The sequence below is a fragment of the Atheta coriaria genome, unplaced genomic scaffold (assembly GCF_025399875.1).
Source record: "Atheta coriaria isolate IRGN ID8LTWV9N9 unplaced genomic scaffold, Caltech_Dcor_3.1 hic_scaffold_7_pilon, whole genome shotgun sequence".
NCBI lineage: Eukaryota > Metazoa > Arthropoda > Insecta > Coleoptera > Staphylinidae > Dalotia > Dalotia coriaria.
The window spans coordinates 8053323-8074950 of NW_027045449.1; the positions used below are offsets into that span (position 1 = coordinate 8053323).

The 21628-nt window shown below is 39.4% G+C and overlaps 2 protein-coding genes across 2 annotated transcripts in view; both read left to right on the plus strand.

Moving 5' to 3' along the window:
- Positions 1-211: 211 nt before the first annotated feature.
- Positions 212-6084, plus strand: bel (ATP-dependent RNA helicase bel). The gene is made up of 7 exons (XM_065307086.1): positions 212-558; positions 978-1568; positions 1627-1967; positions 2048-2626; positions 2685-2836; positions 2911-3204; positions 3485-6084. Exons 1-7 carry the CDS (start codon positions 514-516, stop codon positions 3574-3576), a joined length of 2094 nt encoding a protein of 697 aa, XP_065163158.1. The 5' UTR covers positions 212-513; the 3' UTR covers positions 3577-6084.
- Positions 6085-7041: 957 nt separating this feature from the next.
- dally (division abnormally delayed protein) overlaps positions 7042-21628 on the plus strand; it is a 61422-nt gene continuing 46835 nt past the window's right edge. Inside the window, exon 1 of the mRNA XM_065307015.1 lies at positions 7042-7518. Coding sequence (XP_065163087.1) covers positions 7326-7518 — 193 coding nt within the window. The 5' untranslated portion in view covers positions 7042-7325. The remainder of the gene's footprint in view (positions 7519-21628) is intronic.

Consider the following 21628-nt stretch of genomic DNA (forward strand, 5'->3'; position numbering starts at 1 on the left):
TAGCCTGACATTTTCCACTTTTTCAAAACGAATGATTCTCTATGGTGTATAATGGGTTGCCTATGGGGAGTCAACTTCCAACAAGCGTCTTGATTGAAAAGCAGACAAGAAATACAGCAATTGTTTTCAAATTGGCATTGTGTACGTGAATGGCTGTCGCTTCACTACACAGGCCTGACAGTGACACTGGGTGTGTTAATCAAATAAATGTCATTAATCGCATTTAATCTTTCCTAAATTCTTCGTTACATTCGATTATTCATCTTGAAATTCCCCTAGTGTTGAGAGTGCGTACTAACCGTAGAGGAAAATCGTGAACCTGCGCAAGTCCGAGCAGCCGAGCGGCGGAGAACGAAGACATTACGCGCAGTCGCATAACGCAGTAGCCAGTTGTGTGGAGCGGAGTGCCGCAGAATCGACGCCTTTTGTGCTTTTGCCAAAGACTCTGGATACTTTTAGATTAGGAGACCTTAACAATAAGAACTTCTAATCAACGTACTGATTTGTAGTAATATGAGTAATGCACCCAATCAAAATGGATCAGGTCTAGAGCAGCAGGTGAGTACTTTGTGTTTTATTCGCATTAATTTTCATGTCATGCTACTACGCTTTCCGAGCGCGGCAGCGCGGATGTGTGAGTGCGCGAGTGCCAAGTATTCGCTGTGTGTGCGCAACGCGCCGCTCCACGTTTTGCCGACCCGGAAGCCCGAATAATGGAGGTCGGCGCTTGCCGACCGTCCGGCTGTTTCATTATCGATCCGAACATTTCAAGTTCAACACGACGTGTGCGATTTTGGGAAATTTGTAAAATTAACCGCGGCGACTTTGACGCGCGTGGAATGCTCACGGTGCGGTCATGCATCAATGTCGGCGCAACATTTCGCCATCGCACGCTGTTGCAAGTTGAGCTATGCAGCCATTGTTAGCGTCTGAATCACCTGCATTAGATGAATAATGCATCATGTTTCTTTTTGCAGTTTGCTGGTCTGGACTTGCAGGGCCGCGGCGGTAGCAGCGGCGGCAGGTACATCCCACCCCACTTACGCAACAAACCCGCTGGGCCCAGCACGCCCGATTCTCGTGATTCTCGCGAACGCGGAGAGTCTCGCGGCGGTGGTAGTCGCGGATATAGCCGCGGTAGCGGCGGCGGTGGACAAACTCGAGACTCACGTCAAGGCGACTTCTCCAGTTTCAATACGCGCAATCGGCGCGATTACCAGAACGGTGATTCTGGCGAACGCGATAGCTGGAGCCGGGGCGGTAGCCGTTTCTCCGATCGCGAGCGTGACGCGCCGCGTAATGATCGCTGGCAGGATCCGCCGTCGAAGGGTGGCGAACGCTGGAGCGATGGTAACAACGACAGTCGTGGCGGCTCCGGCAATAGCCGCTGGAATGAGAGTGCTGGCGGCGGGCGTCGCAACGATGCCGATTGGACCGTCCCACTGCAGCGTGACGAGCGCCTCGAGCTCGAGCTCTTTGGCACGGGCAACACAGGAATCAATTTTAGCAAATACGAGGATATCCCAGTTGAGGCGACTGGTGATCAAGTCCCGCATCACATCTCATCTGTAAGTAAACTTTCGCAAAAAAGTACTTTAGTTACTAACGTTTTGCTTGCGTTTTCAGTTTGAAGAAGTACAGCTGACAGAGATTATAAGCCAGAACATTGCGTCGGCTCGTTATGATGCTCCGACTCCAGTGCAGAAGTATGCAATTCCGATCATCCTCGGTAGGCGTGATTTGATGGCATGTGCTCAGACTGGATCTGGCAAAACTGCCGCGTTCCTTGTGCCGATCCTCAACCAGATGTACGAGAATGGACCTCCAAACATCTCGCAAGCTCGCAGTTACCGCAGGAAGCAGTATCCGCTTGGCTTGGTTCTCGCTCCTACTCGAGAACTTGCCACTCAGATCTATGATGAAAGCAAAAAGTTTGCTTATCGTTCTCGCGTACGACCATGCGTTGTGTAAGTACCAAAACTGTTACATTGTTGCAAACAACTATATATTTTATAATAATTAAAAATATTTTGTTTGTCTACTTAAGGTACGGTGGATCGAATCTCGTTGATCAGATGAAAGATTTGGACCGTGGATGTCACTTACTGGTGGCGACTCCAGGCCGCTTGTTGGACATGATCGAGCGCGGCAAGATTGGTCTTGACCATTGCCGTTTCCTCGTCCTTGACGAAGCCGATCGTATGTTGGACATGGGTTTCGAGCCCCAGATTCGTAGCATCCTAGAGAAGGACTCTATGCCGCGCACCGGTGATCGTCAAACCCTCATGTTTTCTGCGACCTTCCCGTCGCCCATTCAGCTGCTGGCGAGGGACTTCCTCGACAACTATATTTTCTTGGCTGTCGGCCGCGTGGGCAGCACCTCGGAGAACATCACCCAAAAGGTGGTCTGGGTGGAGGAGCACGACAAGCGTTCGTTCCTTCTTGATTTACTCAATGCTGCCGATCTTACACAACCGTCGGCGGAGAGTCTAACGCTCGTTTTCGTTGAGACGAAGAAGGGTGCTGATCAGCTCGAAGAGTTCTTGCACAATGACGGATATCCGGTCACTTCCATTCATGGTGATCGTACTCAACGCGAGCGTGAAGATGCTCTGAGACAATTCCGGTAATTATTCCAATAAACAAATTGTATGCAATAGTTGCAAATAACATTGTGATTTTAGATCGGGGCGAACTCCGATTTTGGTTGCTACAGCTGTAGCTGCTCGTGGTTTGGACATTCCTCACGTTAAACACGTTATCAATTTTGATTTACCCTCTGACGTCGAAGAATACGTGCATCGTATTGGACGTACCGGTCGTATGGGTAACCTAGGTACGTTACAACACAAGTTCAACTCTTTAGAGATTGTTGTTGCTGTTTTTCTGACATGTATCTGTGCTATCTAGGTTTGGCTACATCATTCTTTAACGACCGCAATCGCAACTTGGCATCATCAATGTTGGATCTTCTTATCGAAGCGAAACAGGACATTCCCTCGTGGCTGGAAGGCGTCGCAGCGGATGGTCGTTGCGGCGGCTCGGGTCGACGCACGGGCAAAGGACGCTTTGGCGGCGGCGGTTTTGGCGCTCGCGATTACCGTCAAACGTCGGGCGGCTCTGGTTCTGGCTCGGGCAGCGGCCAACGTCAACGCAGCGGCGGCAGTGGCGGATACGGTGGGAACAATGGATATGGCGGTGGCGGTAAGCACAACTGAAATATATTTTCTTAATTTCATTTATTTTCTTTGTTGAATGTATAACCCATTGTTTATATTATATTTATTTAAATTTTACGTGATTGAATTACATTTTTGTTTTGAGTTAAACGCCTCGAGGGTATCGTCAGTAAGTTACGTAAAATTTAAATAAATATTATATTTACTAATTTCATACATTTTTTCAATACTCGTATATGAAATTCATCACTTGAATTATTGTTCCAACGTAATATTAATTGCGTATATTTTTCGTCTCATTGTAGGTTTTTACGGCGGTGGTGGAGGAGGTTACGGTGGAAACTACGGCAGTTCCGGCGGTGGTGGTGGCGGTCGCGACGACTGGTGGGAAAATTAGGCAAATTTTCCCCTAATACGCCATTCACAATTTACCCCCTCAAATACAAATCAAGTAAGACCGACACCCAGAACTACTTACCTTTTTAGTAGATGCTTTATCCAGGACAGAACTAAAACTTTGAAATAAATTTGCATCTTTCCAATTATGGGACGTTTCCGATACAGCAATCACACACATGTACATTAAGGTTCAGATTTGCCGCGATGTAAAGAAATCAGAACAACAAAATACCGTTTTCAAAAGGTAACGCCACACGTCCTGGATTAGACTTGCATTCATTGTTTATCAGCAAATATAACCTAATGATAATAATATATTAAATAGTTGGACATTTTCATGAAGTATAATTGTAGGCGACTTAGAGTCGCTTAAGTTAGTAGCAAGTTATTTTAAGCAACTACAGAAGGAATAATAACTGTTTGTATCTATTATTACTTCAACTATGTCATATGGTTTACTTTCTAATATGATTTCGACTTCACACAAAGCACACGAATGAAATACACAATGTCATTATCGGTGGTGCGCGTATTTTTGGCGGGAGCTGAACTCTGATTGTGCTGAATCTGGACGCACCACTAGACAATTTAATGAGATCAATCATATCGTACATAACGAATAATATGAAACAAACGAAAACCTAGTGAACAAACAATTTCATTTCTAATAATAATGATATTTTGCTATCCCGAATTTGAGACGAACCTAACAACTGCGTTCGGCTAGCGTACAATGCTGACACGAATTAGAGCTTATTCATAAACGCGTCCTCTTTTATATTGAAACACTAGACGGAAATCAATGCGAGTGCCGTCGCGACGGTAGTAGTTGCGACGGGCCTGAGGGATCTGATGACGGGCGAAACTATTTAAGCAACAAATACTATAAAAAGTAGAATAATAAAATGAAAGGAGAAACACTTATTTAACGAATAATGGGGATGAGACGAGCATGAAAACTAAACGAAAAGCGCGTTGCAGTTACAGCTGTTGAACGCTAAGAGTATTCTGTTATACACGACTGTGATATATTTCCAATCTTAGAAATATGATATGATAGTTAAATTTTTATCAATTATTATTAATGATTGATGATAATACGGCACAAAATGAAATGCGCGGCGAGCCGCGTCTCGTCGCCTTCATTTGGGAGATTTGAGTGGGCGAGGAACGCCCGTTTGGAGGTGGCAGTCGTTCTATGTTCCCTTGTACATAAGGGTGGGATATAATCTTAGCGTATGTAAAAATAGGACTATTAAAACGAGGTGAACGAGAAGGAAATGGAGAAATCAAAACTGGTAATCAGTTCGCGGACATGATGCACAATAGGGGGAGGTTTTAAAGTGTGACTTTCGTTCAGAACTACATGACAGGCTATATTTTTATTCGGTCAAGTATAATTACATTCGTCAATTCAAACAGTGATGTTGGAATGAAACAGGAATGCCCGAGAGCTTGAGATTAAATTCAATTCATATTTGATAGACTTGATAAAACTTGTTTCCGTTTGAATATTGTTAATTTTTAACAAATCGCTTTTTTTTTATTTCGTTAATATGCTTTATTGTAAGACGTAGTGTTAGTTTCAGTTTTGTCAAGTTTCTTCGTTTTCCGGAGTATTCAACAACAATGAAAACGATGTGTTTCTCAGTTTATCTTTATCGATCGCTTAATTTTCTAAATTGTAGCCATCACATGACTAAAAAAAATGTGCACGTAGCAAAGAACACGGAAGGCAACATAGTATGGAAAATTAACTGCATAGTACAAAGCGTTACTATTATTATTATTAATCTATTATTCTTAATGATAATTGCCGCAATTGTCTGTGGCGCGAATTGCATAACAAAACTATTTATATTTATTTATGTGATTGAACTTTCAGCATGTACGGCATGCTCTAAGCTCGAGCTATATTCATCCGACGATTTTTGTTTAATATTTAATATCCTGTGATAAAGGTTTGAAACTTGTGCCTATCTCTTCGAACACACAATTGGATGACTCTTATCACACTCTTCTCATTTAAACATCAACCAATTTGCTTCAGTAAATCATACATACAATTAAATTCAACCGACGACCTGAAGAATGAATTAAAATAACGATGGCGAAACAGAGAAAATCAAGTAAACACAAAGATAACTTTAACAATTTGAGCTGTGACTGCAACTTTCGTGTAAACAATGTGTATTGAGACACAATCGTCGACGTATCCGGTTTGACGATTATAACGGATAGGTAACACGGTAATTAGTGTGGTATACATGTGTAATTTTAAATTCTGAAAACAAGACCATTTAAAGATACATACAATTAATGTGGGATGGCAAAATGCTGAGTGCTCTTGTAATTTGTCTTTTTCAAATGAAAACGCAAACTAAAAAGGAAAAAAAAAACTACAAAATTAACAAAAACTATTGATATTTAATTTTTTAAGAAGTCAAGTCTTTTTTGAAACTTATTTGATGCATTTAATTATAAAATAAATAAAATTCAACTTAAATGTGAATCAAACATTTTTATTCATCATTTGACATTTTAAAAGCTATAACCATTCTTATAACTTCCCCCCTCTAGCGCCACTTTTAATATAATTCATGGACCCTTGTTGTAACTGATTCCTGCTACCAAACGTACAGGCGCTTTATTTTATTTAACAATGTAAATCGTTCCTTTTTTGGTGGACCCTACATGTCCGGAAACTATTGAATCACAAGTTTGATGTAAAGATACGTATATAATTTGTCATTCAAAGTCTTCTATATTAGTCTTATAGTTTTGGTGTAATCATGGTTGCCTGATGCTTTCAAGTGGAATAAATAATTACTGCTATTGGGATGGAAAGTAAGTACATTTATGACAAAATAATAATTATTTTTAACTCATGTTCATAGAGGTTTTCAAGTAAAATCAATTTCTTGATTTTGATATTTCCCTTTTTCTGCTTCTTCATACGGATATTGAATATGTATATCTAATTGTATTTACAAAATACATATACTCATGCGCCGAAAAGGGTAGATTACTAAATACAACAAAATTTTTATTAAGCTAGAGATATGGTAGTTTGATATGGCCTAGATATGCTAGGTTTATATGTATTGCAATTAATGGATAGATTTAATGCATGAAGTATTGATGGAGAAATCAATATGTATTATAAATCTTTTATTTTTAAATAACTATTAATTAACTTTACGAGTATATGATGTTATCGAGAATTTTTACATTTTAAGAGAACATTTTCATTTCCTTACTCTCAATGGCAAAGTATACTGTATAACTGGCTGCCTATACGAAGCGCAGTATAAATGAAAATCTTGAAATACTTCCATGGATACTTCGCTGTAAGTTCAGGTGAGGCCGCTAGTGCCAAGTTATGCGATCGGTTGCTTCTGCCCGTAGACCGCGCGGTCGGTGGTGGCGATCCGCGCGATAGAGCACATTGCCGCACGCATCGCGACAGCAATCGCCCGCACCGGTCGCGTCAGTCGGCATCGTGCGATGGTCGTGTCCGTATCGGTGCGCTGCTGATCGTCTCCGTGCTACCTCGTGTGTGTGCATCGCATATTCGCACGTCGCGTCTGGACACACGCTTGCTCATTATTTATTTATTCGCGTCTCAGTTTCGGCGCGCAGGTACTTTGTCGATATTGGGAATCGCGCCTCTTTTATTCTCTCCGTGTCGACATTCGAGACGCGTAGCAGTTACATTTTCAATAAGTATTCGAACAAATTCCAATCATGAAGACTCCTTGCCGGTTTAACGCAACGTGCTTGCTGCTTACGCTGAGCGTGTGTTTTGTTTATTGTCGGAACGTCGACAGTCGTGCAAAAAGGACGATTAGCGATAGCCATCCGACGAATAGTTGTGATAATGTAAAAGCGTTCTTTCACTCGAGGAATATACCGATGCAGCGATCCGCTGGACCTAAAGGTGAGAATCAAGTGCATTCGTTACGTGCAGGAAACAAAGGCATCACTTTTGTTTGATAAACAAATGGCACTGCTACACACTTCAAACTCCCTTATCTATCAGCGTGTAAATGTATTGATGTATGTTCGGATTATGTTTCGATTTCGAAACTTTAACGTGTGTTTTACATTGAAAACATTGATAAGCGAGCACTTGTTAGATGTTCTGTTTAGTGCGTGTTCGAAATTGTTTGGCAATTTGCTGATGTTACAGTCAATTATGATAAAAGGTAAATAGATATTTGACGGAAGGTACATATTTGAGCACGTTATTTGCGTTTCAAATGACACCTTAGATTTTTTCTAAATTAAACATGTTCGTTTTAATTTAAATTGAGCAAAAAACTGGAACGCCATTCAACGACTGACAAGTTTACTCAAAAATGTGGCAAGCTTTAACTTTAAATTAATGAAATTGATTTTAAAACTTCAACATATCAGCTACTTTAGAACTTTGTCAATTTTCTTGTAATTAAATCATTCAAAACAGTGCGAAAATCTCACAATATGTTAGTTAAAACATAGTGTATGTTACGTTTAGTTAATTTGCTCGTCTTCAATACACTTGTTACAAATTCGACTAGGTTAATGAGAATTCTATCGCATAAATTGCATCCTAGGTGTCGGCGTTCAGCACGTTTGATGGCGTGTACGTATACATGTGTATGTGTGCACGCGCACGCTCGACGTAATTGATGTAAATCTATTCGCGAACGCGCGAGCTGGCGTAGTAATGTATGCATGTGTCGCGTTGTTGCTATGTTTGTTGAATTAGCACTGCACACCATTGTACGCGTCCGTCGCTGCCTATGAGAACACAAACAACGTCAGAGACGCGCCCCGGGGGCCGCGACGCGATTTCCCGCACTTTGGCGGCGGTAGTCGTCGTCACCGCCGCTTCATTCGCGGGCATATGTGTACAGGGTGTGCGTTCATTTATTATGAATTAATAGCGCGCTCGATGCTCATTTGCCATAGAGAATTGTTGTGAAAATGACGCGTAGTGGTGCTCCAGCCCTCCTGGAATTGCATTTACATATTCGAGTGGTGCAGCCCAATTAAATATGTTTATTGACGAGCAATTAAGTCGGAATTTTCCGGCACTATAGCGTACACTCTACGACAACGGGTCACCGCACATAAATACAGTACCAGGGTCCCATTGTACATGCAGTGTTTTAAATGAAATTATTGGCTGCAAAGAAAACATGCGCGAAAGTATAATACAAATTTCAGAAATGGATTTTTCACACGCGAATGTTTCGTGTACGCTGATATTTTCTATCGGGTTGTTTGCGAGGGGGACGATTTTTTTGTTCTATTTCTCTTATCGACCCAATCTTTGCTAGGATATACATAACTGTAATTTTCAACCTCTGTAATTTTTATCACGTTATCTGCAAAAATTTTAATTGGTTGTGTTGTTCGGAACAAAAATTAAATAAATTAGTTTACTTTATTATTTATTATGAGTTGCGGCATTGCGGAGATTTCAACTTTATCGTGGTTTCCGCACAATGCTTTCACTCATAACAATTTGCGCTGGTTAGCATGCTGAGAGCATGCAGATGGATATTATCTTAATGTAATACATCTGTAATTGAAAGGGTCGGTTCGGCGTGTGTCGTCGGGCTAAGGACATGTTTAGTTAGCATAGATACGATACAAACGGGCGTCCGGAAGCGGGAAAAATTATGCACGCGGATGTTACGCGAGGGTGAATTTTATTATATCTGAGAGATCGTAACATATAACTGGGTCAAATTGTTTATATTCCATTCTACGATGCGCCCTTCGCGCCGAATGAGCTAACGAGGTCGCACCGCTAAGTGGATTGTTGTGCGCCGCCCGCGGATGATATGTCGCTGGTGCGCGTTTCCTGTTTGACGCATTTTTTCGGTTGGTAATTATAATTTACCCCTGGGTGCACGTGGATGTTATTTATACATCACGAGATTCACTAACACATTATGAGAATTAATTAAAATTGAAAATACAAACACCTATTATGAGAATATCTATATAGTCGCGTCGATGCAATTTATAACAAGAATATTGTTTTTATTTCCTAAAAAAAAATTTTAAAAAAATATTAAAGATTTGTTCTACTGATGACAAGATTTTATTACAAAGTACAAATTGTTTTGACATAATCTCTTCGCATTTGGATTTGGCAATAATGGCAGAATACAGTTAGGTTAGGTTTGGTTAGGTTACCTATTTAGTTATCAATTAACAATTATAATTTTATTTTCGTTATTCGTATTCACGACAAGGCTATCGTCAAGCGAAACTTGTTATGTTTTCAATTTTCATGGTAATTGATAAACGAAAAACTAGTCAAATGTGACCATTATCTACTGTTTCAGTTATAATTTATTTGCATTGAATTAGTAAGTGAATTTCAATCTGCATACGTAATTGTGATGCGCATAGTTTATTTATTACTTGGTTGACAGTTGTGTGCAAAATTGCGTTTAATTTACCTGTAGTTGCTTTATTAATGATTGCGCTGTTTTGTTGTGCTCATTAATTATTGAAATTTGAAATGAAACTACTTTGTCTATATACGAGGACATGTTATACAGTTTGCACAGATTTGAAATAAAGTATTGACTTTATGTCGAAAAACAATTTCAGTACTGATCCGTTTTTATATTTTTATGAATTTTACGAGCGCAGTTTATCTACATCCCGAGATTATAATGCATATAGTGGTTTTCATTCATATCCGCAACACGGACCATGTACGTACAACATTCAATAGACTAGATACATTTTCTTTCATTGAAAATTGCGGGTAGGTTTTTTTTTTACAAAATCTAAGCATTAAATTGTCCATCATGCTTATGTACTCAATGGGGAGACGTAAATCCGTTACTGACACTCGTTTGGCAAGAAAAGTTTGTTTTGTACAATTGTGTAACATCGTTTATCATCGTAATTTCGATCAACTCTACCACTCCGTTTAAGGCAAAACTGATGCTATTCATTTTTTTTAAATCACTTCACCTGCCGCACTCAGAAAAAAAGTGAAACTAGGCTGAAAGAGTTACTGCCTGTTTCTCTGTCGTTTCGTTTTATAGATAAGTACTCGCCGGTTTCAAAGTATGAATGAAAGCCCTTTTTCAATGTTTATTCAATGCAAGCTGTCCGCATCAATCGCATCGAGTTGCAAACGAGATAAAACAATTTCAAATACCTTCAAAGAAACAGAGACTCGTGTTGTAAATTCGTAGTCAAAGTAAGCCGAGCGCAAAACTCACATTCCACGTACGCCTTTGGTGGCAAAAAGGGCGACAGCTACCACCCTCTTCAGACTATCGGTGTCTAACGATGTCTTACCTCGCATACCATAACATATACCTCTAGGTGAAGATGAGCTGTCCTTATGTACTACATTCACTTCTTCAGGAGTAAGGTACATAAAAGAAGGCGCTTTTCGTGTGTCGATGATTATACCTGCAACAAAGTTTTGCTTTCGTTCATTTTACTTCATCGGGGATGTCGGCGCTGGCATGCGACCGACCACTGTGCAGCTTCGGCTATAAAAGACATTTATATTTAGATTTCTTCGAGATATGCATAAATAGTTATGGCGCACTGCGTGGCGCAACTTTTGACCGAGCTGCGGTGGTGGCAGCGGTGCGAACGTACGTTTTATTGTATAATAGTGCATGCCTGCCATCTCGAAATTAAGAAGCGAAAACACGTTTGTACTTACCATCTTAGGGATCGTTTTTTTACGGCGCTTTTTCTCATTGTCTAATTGAGAAGTATACCACCCGGTTTCGTATTAAAGAAGGATTTATCCTATCGTAAAGTTAATTGCTACAGCTTTATTAAAACTTAATTCTCAGCCGCTGGATATAGTCGGTTAATGGTAATAAACATAATTAATGCATTGCATTAAGATGTTAATTATAATGTGTAATAGAAACTCTTGGTACATCTGAGTTTTAACATTGGTGTGATGGGAATCTTCATCAAGACGTGCTAATTCTCATCATTTTGCACCTAATATGCATCTCACCGCGACTAGTAATTATCTGTCCCTTTACAAATATTGCGAGTATGGGTACTTCGACACCTTTCAGCGTTCTATGTTGTGTTCAAGTGTAATAAGACGCACTTGTTCTGTTGGGTTACTAACGCATGTTGAGACTATGGCAGTCTTTCTCATTTATAGTTTGTTATCTGCAGCAAAATGCACGGCAACACATTGTGACACGAACGGCAAATATGAGCGATGTCGGCGCGGCAATTTGCTGCACGGAGGCCGGTGTTTGCACTAACACTCAGCATGCACAGCCGCGTCGAAGTTGCTTTGTTAATTTTGCTGAATATGCAAAAGAAGACAATACTCACGGTACAAAAGGGATCTTCTTTGAATGTTGCAATTAACATTCTCGCAAAATAGTTTTTAGGAATTACGACACCTCAAGTTGTATATCTGACTAAAAACTAATTATTCGCATAGAGGTAACAAAATGGGAAGTGCTCTTTGAAAACTAATGGTTCGCATTTTCTGGTCAAAGATGGTCATACATCTTTTTCATAATAGTAGCCTCCAATTGTGCAATTTTAATCAACTCAAGATTGTCAGTATGATTGATTCAGTCATCCATCAACCCATCAATTATACCGTTGCCCCATCGATCAAATTTGCAATGCATTTAGAGGACTGCTATCTAATTCAAAAAAATGGTTGAAATATGTGTCTCTGTAATCATATTCTTGTATTCCAAACATCTTGAAACTGTGTTTTAACTTAAATTGCACAATTAAACTTTGTTCTTCGACGCCTCGCCGAAAAATAGAATTTGGGGATTACGTAATCCCGTGTTTGGCGGCAGCGTGGGGTGGTTGAGTGCAGCTCACCGGATGTCGATGAAGTGCGCTGGAGACAACACACTTTCTCGCGTACGAACAGGTCCAACCCCCGCGAGGCACGAATAGATTGTGTCACGTTCCTCGTTCACGCACCTTGCACGCCGAGGCGACACCCGCCCTTAACACCTAGCTAGATTTCACCAGCGGCTTGCGCATTGTAGACACACATAGACACAATCTACACATTCATGGGGAAAACGGGGCGCGTTGTGTTCCGCTCGGTGCAACGAAAAGCTGGCGGGAACATCTGTCCGCCAACGTACATAACATGCGCGCACATCCTCTTCCTTTCTTTTGTTAGCCATTTAACGTCATAAATTTAATACAGCCGAGGAAAATAACGTATTTCATAGTCAACTCTGTGCATAAAGGTTCGAGAACGCCGGCTTAGTTTTTAATTTATTGAAATTAAGGAAAATTGCAGCGTACGCGCGTGTTTGGTTAACGCCAGGATATTACAATACCTACTGGAAAAATTAAATTTTTATTTTTTCGTATACTAGATATACTCGTATTCATTTTAATAAACGTGGAGTTGAAATTTTAGCGTTTTGTGCCCTGAAAGTTTCTTGAAAGTGTGTTGGAAGTTTTGAGTTTGTCGAACCATTGCAAAAAGACAATTGGCATTACAACGTCGCGCCTTATTTTTCGATCTGTCTATTTTCTTTCCGATCGGATTTCCAACGACGTTTACGAAGTCTCTAACTCACGTTTATCGCGGAAACAACTATCTGGAGGCGAAAAAGCTCACTCGAAGAATAATTGTCCCCAGCGAGATTTAATAAGCGTCGTGCTCGGCGTGCTCTAGTCATCGAGGCGTTTTCTTCGTCGGTAGCAGCCGCCTAACTTGTAGCACACGTTTCGCTTGAGGAAATTATGTCAAACTCCTTGTGCGATGTGCTGAGGTCTTACATTTTTGGGGTAGTAGTGGCGCATTGGATTGCATTCCACTCTTCCGCAACGATAAATTCATTTGGTGAATTAACAAGTGGAAGAATTTGCACAAAGGACCGTCCGGCAGTTTCGGTGGATTTGATAAATAATCCAACTTCTCTAGGATTGCCGCCATTGTGGAAATGACATCATCGTCTAGTTTATTCTTTGCATTTCCACCCCGGATGAAAGGAATCGGGGACGCGAATGCGGAAAAAATCTAAGAACGTTGAAACAGACAAAGGCGTACATAATGAGTGCTCGTTCCAACGAATGAATTAATTTCTTTTGTTTGTTTGCTTTTTGCCTTTTTTAATGTAGTTACCAATCATGCCTAGAAATTCAACCACTTAATGCTCTCAGGACATTATCAGTTTTATTTATTCCCGAAATACGCATACATCTAGGAGTGTGTCCTCTCTGATTTACTCTGTGTGTTAGTAAACTGCGGACGCAGGGTTGTTGCTTTTTCATGGCTCGTTATTTGTGACGGAGTCATTAAAAATAGCATGCGTGGGATGGTTTGCGCAACCAATACGTTATAGTGTAATAAATTCGTCGAATATATGCGTTTAAAGATTGAATTCGGCCATAAATTAGCATTAAACGAAGGTAAAATTTAAAAAAAATCATCTGATACGTGAGAAATGATTTACGGAGCAAAAAAATCTCATGTTTATCAACATAATGTTTAAATGTAATAAAAAATAAATTGATTTATTTTTAGGAGTTTTATAATTCTCTCATGTCGATAAATGATATGTTATCATGTTTCCAGTAGATTGGGACAAGTGCACTTTGTCAAACAAAGTGATATTGGCGTAAACGCAATAAAACAAGTTTTTGTTGCCAACGAACACCAAACTTAAATATTAAAAAAAAAAGCTGTATAATCACAAGCATATTATGTTCATGTCTAAAAGGCAAAATTTACATGTGTATCGACAACGCTTTAAACGTACGAGTATTGCTAAGTTTCTTTTGGTATTTTTAAAGTTTTTTTATATTTTGACTGATTATCCTAGTGTGTGTTTGCTATCATGGCGGCTTTATTTGTTTTTTTTTTTTTATATAACGTAGATTTTTTTCGATAAGCATGCATGTGTATAGTTTGCATGATGAGTGCGTGCGGGTATGAAAATGTGACAGGTTGGTGGCGTCTATTCATAATAGTTTCAGTTCGAAAGTTCACAAGGCGCCAGGTAGTTGGGCTGCCTGTTGTGAGCCGTCAAGGAAATGCCGAATTCATACGGTTTGTGTACAATATATAATGACATCGACGGCGACGACTCGAAAAATGCTTAATGTGTTTTCGACAAAGAGATCTTGTCCACTATCTGCGTTTAGCGTTTATTTAAATGTGATCTCGTACGAAAAAGGAAAAGCGTACAACGAATTTATTACAATGACCGAAAAGCGTTTACCGTTATGGGTCGCACCAATTTCTACGTTGTATGTTTTGTTGTTGATGTTTTTTGGAGATTAAGTTCGGTAAAAATTCATAATTCACAGCTTTTCGTAATAATTCAAGCAATAACATTCCTGAAAGTGTGAGAATGCAGGAGTATCACACGTTAAAATCACAGTTTTATATTTTAGTTGTATCGTTTATATTAATGCGCTATTGGAGCGATTTTGTCAGATCATTATACAAAATACATAAATCACTAAGTCAATACATTATGCAATGTGACATTGCTCATCGCGCAGTGATGCATGCTAATTTATCATAAAAGAATTTGCATTTTATTAAGGGTTCAATTCATGCTGACTCGTCGTCGCAATAAAGTAACCACTTGTTTGTGTCAAGGATAAGTCCATCACCTCAATTATTTTGAATTAATAACTCCGAATTTTTTTCGTCTTTCAATTTCTCTTAAAGACAGATTTCACAGCGAAGTGATTTAGTTGATCAGATTTTAATACAAAATATTATACAGAATTACAGCGGTAACTAACGAAAAGAACAAAATTAGTTTATAACTTCTTTATATTTACATTCAGCATTTATTAGTAAATTGATTTTAGATTAAAATAATTAATTTGGCTCTTTAGTAATAAATTAAAACTATAAATAAAAAAAGCCCCATCGTGTTCCAGTACGGAGCATAACATTTTTATTAATCAACTATTAGAAACGATTGACATTGAACAGAGGATGCTCTTGAAACAACCAACATATTGCGTATTTTTTTAAACAAATAGGTAAATCAGTTGAATTGGATAAAACAAAATAAATAATTCCATATATAAATTAAGAGTGAACAATTTCTTGTAAAAATAATTAATGCTAAGTGTCCTGGAATATTTTTTGTGCAAGTTGAGCAATTTGCTACGTGACGTTTCCTCAATAGGCTAATTAAACTCTATGGTATACAGTTACACGTAAAAATTAAATATTTACACCAGCCGCGCCGAGACAGGCGAGTTACAGCGGTATCGATTACCGCAGCACAACGCTGCACTAACCCAAATAAACGTATTATCAGAAACGCGATTACTCAATTATTTTACTCACCTAGTTACTTGCGATCGTCCTCGCACGCCCCGCTGTGCACAATTGAAATATAAATAAACACCATGAGAAGTGATTGTTTGATAAACATTCAAACAAAACGCACCAGCGTTCGCATTACATCTCAACCTCAACCAATATAAACACCACATCAGTCAGAAGCGCCCAACTTAGAGATCAACATTAAATACCCTTTGCATATTTTCATCTTCAGTCGAAACTGAGCGAGGTGTATTGTAAACATAACAAACACCAAATGACGCAGCGCTCGTGTTTAGCAACATATCAGACTGTAATCATTACCGCCATTGTATGCCATGGTGATCGTGTGTTTTCTTCGTAAGCATCAACCAACGTGGTTGCCAGTTGTACGAGGATTCAACAATATTTATTTACGCAGTGAGCGCGCGGCGTCTCTTGTGTACTCGGCTCGGCGCTGTTGGTTAAGATCGATCTCCTAATAAGTTATAGTTTATTTAAATACACACACGCATTCATACTCACACGTCGCGCCACTTGGCGTTAACCCGGAGCGCCTCCGAAAGGTGAGAGACACCGAAACATAACTTCTCTCTACGGCCGACCGCCCGCCCACGAATACAATTTCGTAATGGTTGTGTTTTTATTTCTCTTTCATCTACTAACGAAACTATTCATCGGCGTCCGTTAACCCAGCGAAGTGTGAGAGCCGCTCGTTTCCGTCTAGCGCTGCGCGAAGGCGAAGACTCACTCATGGATTCGAAGGAGACACGATTCGCCATCGGCAAAATTTCTAACTAGGAGAGAATAGAGAATTGGGCAGGATAGATGCCTGTGTGTGTATCGCTTTACTCCATGTTTGGTACTCCATGTTCGACAAGAGCTATCAAATAACGTGAGATATGGTAATTAATCGAGTAATTGGCTTGAAAGTATTTAATTTCGATATTTGATTACGTCGCACATGTGGTCAAACATTATTGCGAAAGTGGTTGAAATTAAAAAAAGTACCTAAATTTATCATTTGGTTTAATTTACGCTTTCTGAAATTTATGTAGGTACAACGTGTCAATTTACGCTAAATTAGGTAACGTGAACTTTCATGCTGTGTATATAATATTGATTGATGTGTGATATGCCCGGGTATGGGTAAAGTGAAGACATAATGCGCATGTGCAATAAACTTTATAGGATATGTGGGCGCTGGAAGAGTGGAAGAGGTGTGAATTAACGAACCGATTTTAAGATTATTGTCAACAATTTTCTCCCACAGACAAATTTAACTATGCTTAAAATACTGTTGGAAAATATTTAAATCCTCCAAGATTTGAAAAGGTGTTAATGAAGGTCGGTATAAAAAGAACGTAAAAAAAGTGAATATATAGTATATAAGCACCTAGCGTCATACGCGACTGGTGCACAGTATTTCCTTCGTTAGTCCTTTTAGACCCCCGAGATGCGCTTCTTTTTGATCAGCCAGAATAAGCTTCTAATCATCTCGGGCGCGCGCGCATACACAGAAACACTCTCCTCTACTCCACTGCACGATACTTATCTTCGTAATCATCATTTTTCACTCTGCGCTCGCGCTCCATTCCCCGGTTCCGGTATCGGATGAACCACCGCCGTCACTAGGCATGTATGCCTATGGCCAATTTACAATGGCGCGATATATTTCGCGCGTTCGCGCGCAACAAAAAAAAATCGTTGTGCGTTTATAAATCATAAGCGAAATGTGTTTTGTTATAACGAGACGACGTGCGCCGGAACGAGTACGAGACATTATTTATCTGTTAGATGTGTGGTGGTGTGTTGCGAACGTTTCTACTACTAGTACTCCGAGTTAGGGGCGGGGAGTGGCGCCAGCAGCAAGCGGATTAATAAAATTTATTCGCTCGGTTTGGTTTTCGGTGCGGCCGCTGCTGGCGGCGTCATTAAGTCTCAATGTGGTCGCACAATTCAAACGGAACTGCAAACAGAAATTGTATGTATATGTGTGTGTAGCTGTATATCCACCCTCTAAAATGTGGGTGTAATGGGTGGTAGGTCACGCAAAGGTCGGGCGAGCGAGAAAAGGTGCCGAAACATTTTAATCCGATAAGTAATTTTCGGCTTGGTGGTAGTGTGTGTTTTTACAATGAAAAATTAAATTACAATCGAATTAACGTGATCATACATCATCCGCGCTTGGAGTTTGAAGGTTTTTTTGATTAAGTTACAAACTTTTGTCGAATTCATTTTTGAAAATTGACTACTTATTAAGATGTATTTTGAAGTGACCATGAAATTTCTTATTTTTGTGGAATGCAGTTCCTTGTTACTCTTTGCTGTTTATTGGGCTTGCGAATTGCATCTGCTGGCGCATTATTAAAAGAATGCTTCTCACATTCGGCGGACACTCACACGGTTACCATCAAACGATGCGTTCGAGCGCAGGGTCTTTCGGTCATTTAACTTTCGGGGCGTCCGGTCCGGTTCGCCTCCGAAAAGGTTGCGTCTGCGCGAGCGTTTTGGGGTATCTCCTTTTTACCCACCGCTGCTGACCTCACGAGGCCCCGATCAGCCGGTAAAAAATACCGGCCAGACTGTTAGGTGCATTCCATTGATGTTATGCATGCGTACGCCACCCGACTGAAAAAAAAGCGAGAAGCGCCTCTCGATCCTCTTCGCCTGCCTGTACCTTCTTGCTCTCTTCTTACTTACAAACTCGAGAACGACTATATATGCGCTTGCGTTTGTTTCATTCTGTTCTTCGATGTACTCGCTGGACATACCATTATGTTCTTGTCTACGGTGGACCTTCGACGATGCGAGCTCAGAATACATTCCTCGACTATTTAAGTCGACTAATAACATACAATTGAGTAAATGGTGATGCGATTATCCATTTACTTCTTTGATACGTCATAATATGCGATTAGGTTTGATTCGCCGTTTTAATTGTGAAGATGCTGATTGTATAATGACTGCTTGTCGTAGCCATCAAGTATGAATCACGCCGAAATTTACTTATTACTCGTTTTATTTATCACTTTAGTTTGCGCAACGTTTCTCGTTCATCCCACGACATAACACACCAAGTGCATATAATTATAGGTTGCGCTTTCGTCTATTAAACATAGCTTTATTATCATACTTTACGAACATGGAAATACATATTCGTATTCTTGTGAAGCTTCAGATTGTTATTATTATAATTAAAGTTAATTATCGAATTTTGTATTCCCGCAAAGTACGTAAACGTTGTGTAAGAGAGTTGAAAAGAGTGCATATGCGAAATAGAAGTGATCACTTTGAAGTAGCTCATGTTTATGAAACATTCGCGTTTGCAACAAACTAATTTATTTACACTTTATGCGGTTTCGTACTTGAAACGCACGTTACGTGCGCATCATAAATTTTTGCATATCCTGACGAATTTTCGAAACATCTTTCCTGTCGCGCCGATGTTATGCAAATGCACGCGCATTTCTAACGCGAACACAGCGCACAGCGAACATATTTCGAAAACAGATTTATGCGATACGGTTAGTACCTACTTTGGGATTCGGTTCCAGTTAGTTGCAGATTTCATTACAACAAATTGTATGCGCAGCCGCAGCTCCATCAACCAATGTTTAGTTTATTGCCATGCGCTTTTGGATCTATCTCTATACATATTCGAGCATTTACCATGCAATATATTTATTCGCCGCAACGATAAACAAAAACCCGATAAGCTTTGACAGTTATTTTCAGTAGAGATAATGTATCATACAGCATTTTGAAATATTTAATTGTATTTATATTTTATTTTATAATTGGTTTGAAAAATAGTATTTTTAAGTAAAATAAATTGGTTTAGCAGGTGGGTGACTGATTGAATAAATGACACATATCGAATGACATAAACTTCTTTACGCAGATTCAATTTGTGTCTATCCATAGTAACGGTTCATTAACGATGACCATCTAACAAATCCGGCTTTATTGAAAACGTTAAAATCAAAGAAAGTCATCGCGCCTGCTACATTTGCAAAGCGTTTGATTACTCGGACACGATATTACGTATGTGTTACAGTCGTAGAGTAACCGTCGATAATAACTGTAACGTCTGATGCGAACAAACTGATAAAATCCGTTCATCGCAATCGAGTCTCACGAAGAGAAGTTGTCACAGTTTCGAAATGCTTGCATTTTTTGTTTGAAATCTAATTTTATGAGGAAATATTTACCACGCAAATATTACCTACTATTTAGAATAAAAAAGTTTTGTATGCGCATGCAATTGTATGCAATGTATTTGTTTGCTCAGCGAATTTATGAATTTATGCGATCATTTCAGTTCGGTGTTGTAACAATGGCTGTGCGACTAAAATCTCGGCGCTAGTTCATGGCGGAATATGAAAAATGCACGGCGATAAAAGGATGAAAACGAGCATTGCTCAAATAATATCATAACATAAAGTTAAAGTTGTGCACTTACTCGTGGACGTGCGAGCGCGCGTGCGTCTTTGTTATTCAGCGCTTTTCGTAAATGAATAATACGCGGTCGCCATTCGGATGGTCCAACAAATGCGGGATTACGCCGCTCGCATGTATGGCCCTGTGAATATGTGGTGCAGAGTGTGCGTTTTGTGAATTTGGCATCGCGTAAGTTCGTTATTCGTTACGCTTGTTGACTCGCTGTTTTGAGCTTTACGCGCAAATCGCCTAGGCTTATTTATTCGTATCAATTCGTGTAATTTGGGCAAATCAATACATGATTTAGATATGGAAATAATATATACAGTTATAGGGTGTATAACGTTAGCTGATGTAACGTGTGGTTATGTATTTTATGTATGCACATTCTAGTTGCGCCGGCGTGTTGACTAGTGAAATTTGCATTCATCTAATATAAAACAGCGCTGTTTACGTATTTCTGTTTACGAGTGTGTAATGTTGTGTGCAATGCACACGGGAATATTATGTGATCGGGTCGTGTCAAATGCGCGCAGGATGTGTCGAGTCTGCAGTCTGCAAACACTCTACGCATACCTAATGCAAACGAATGGTTGAATGAAAATTCTAAATTCAACGCGGTCAGCGAAAGCTCAATTATTAATCACCGAAAGTTCTTCGGGCCTTTCTACTAGTGAAAATTGTATTTGCACTGTTGCTTCTGGCCTTGCATACAAAAGCGTTCTTCAATCAATCTGGAAGGCATTATTTTATTAACTTGTAAGAACTACAACACTATTTAATTTGTTGGATGATGCGGCAGAAGAGCCAAAACTCGGAAACTCTTTAGATAAGTTTGATGATTTATTTAAGTAAATTCTTTTGTAAATTCATAACTAATTGTGCATAAATAGTGTAGAATTGCAGGGTAATGATATTTTATAAACATTTGTAAACAATTAAAATTTAAAAGATAATATCTTTCACAAATTCGTCTTTAATTTTTGTTATTGAACACTTATCAATATGCAGCTAAATTTATTAAATTGACTTGAAAAAAATATTAATTATAAAATTATGGTAATTATTTAATAATTATCCTTAATCTTCCACTAGTTGGTTGGCTTAAATAAAAATAACATTTTACACGAGGTAAAATCTCATTGTAGATATAAAAGTCACAAAGCCAAAAAGTATATTAGCACATTTATCTCGTAGAAGAAGCTCTTGGCTGACTAAGTTAGGACCATTAGCTGTGGCGTTTTATGCCGGAAGATATGTAGTAGTAATAAGGATTGTGTAAGAGCGGCGCACGTGGAATTGTCGACTG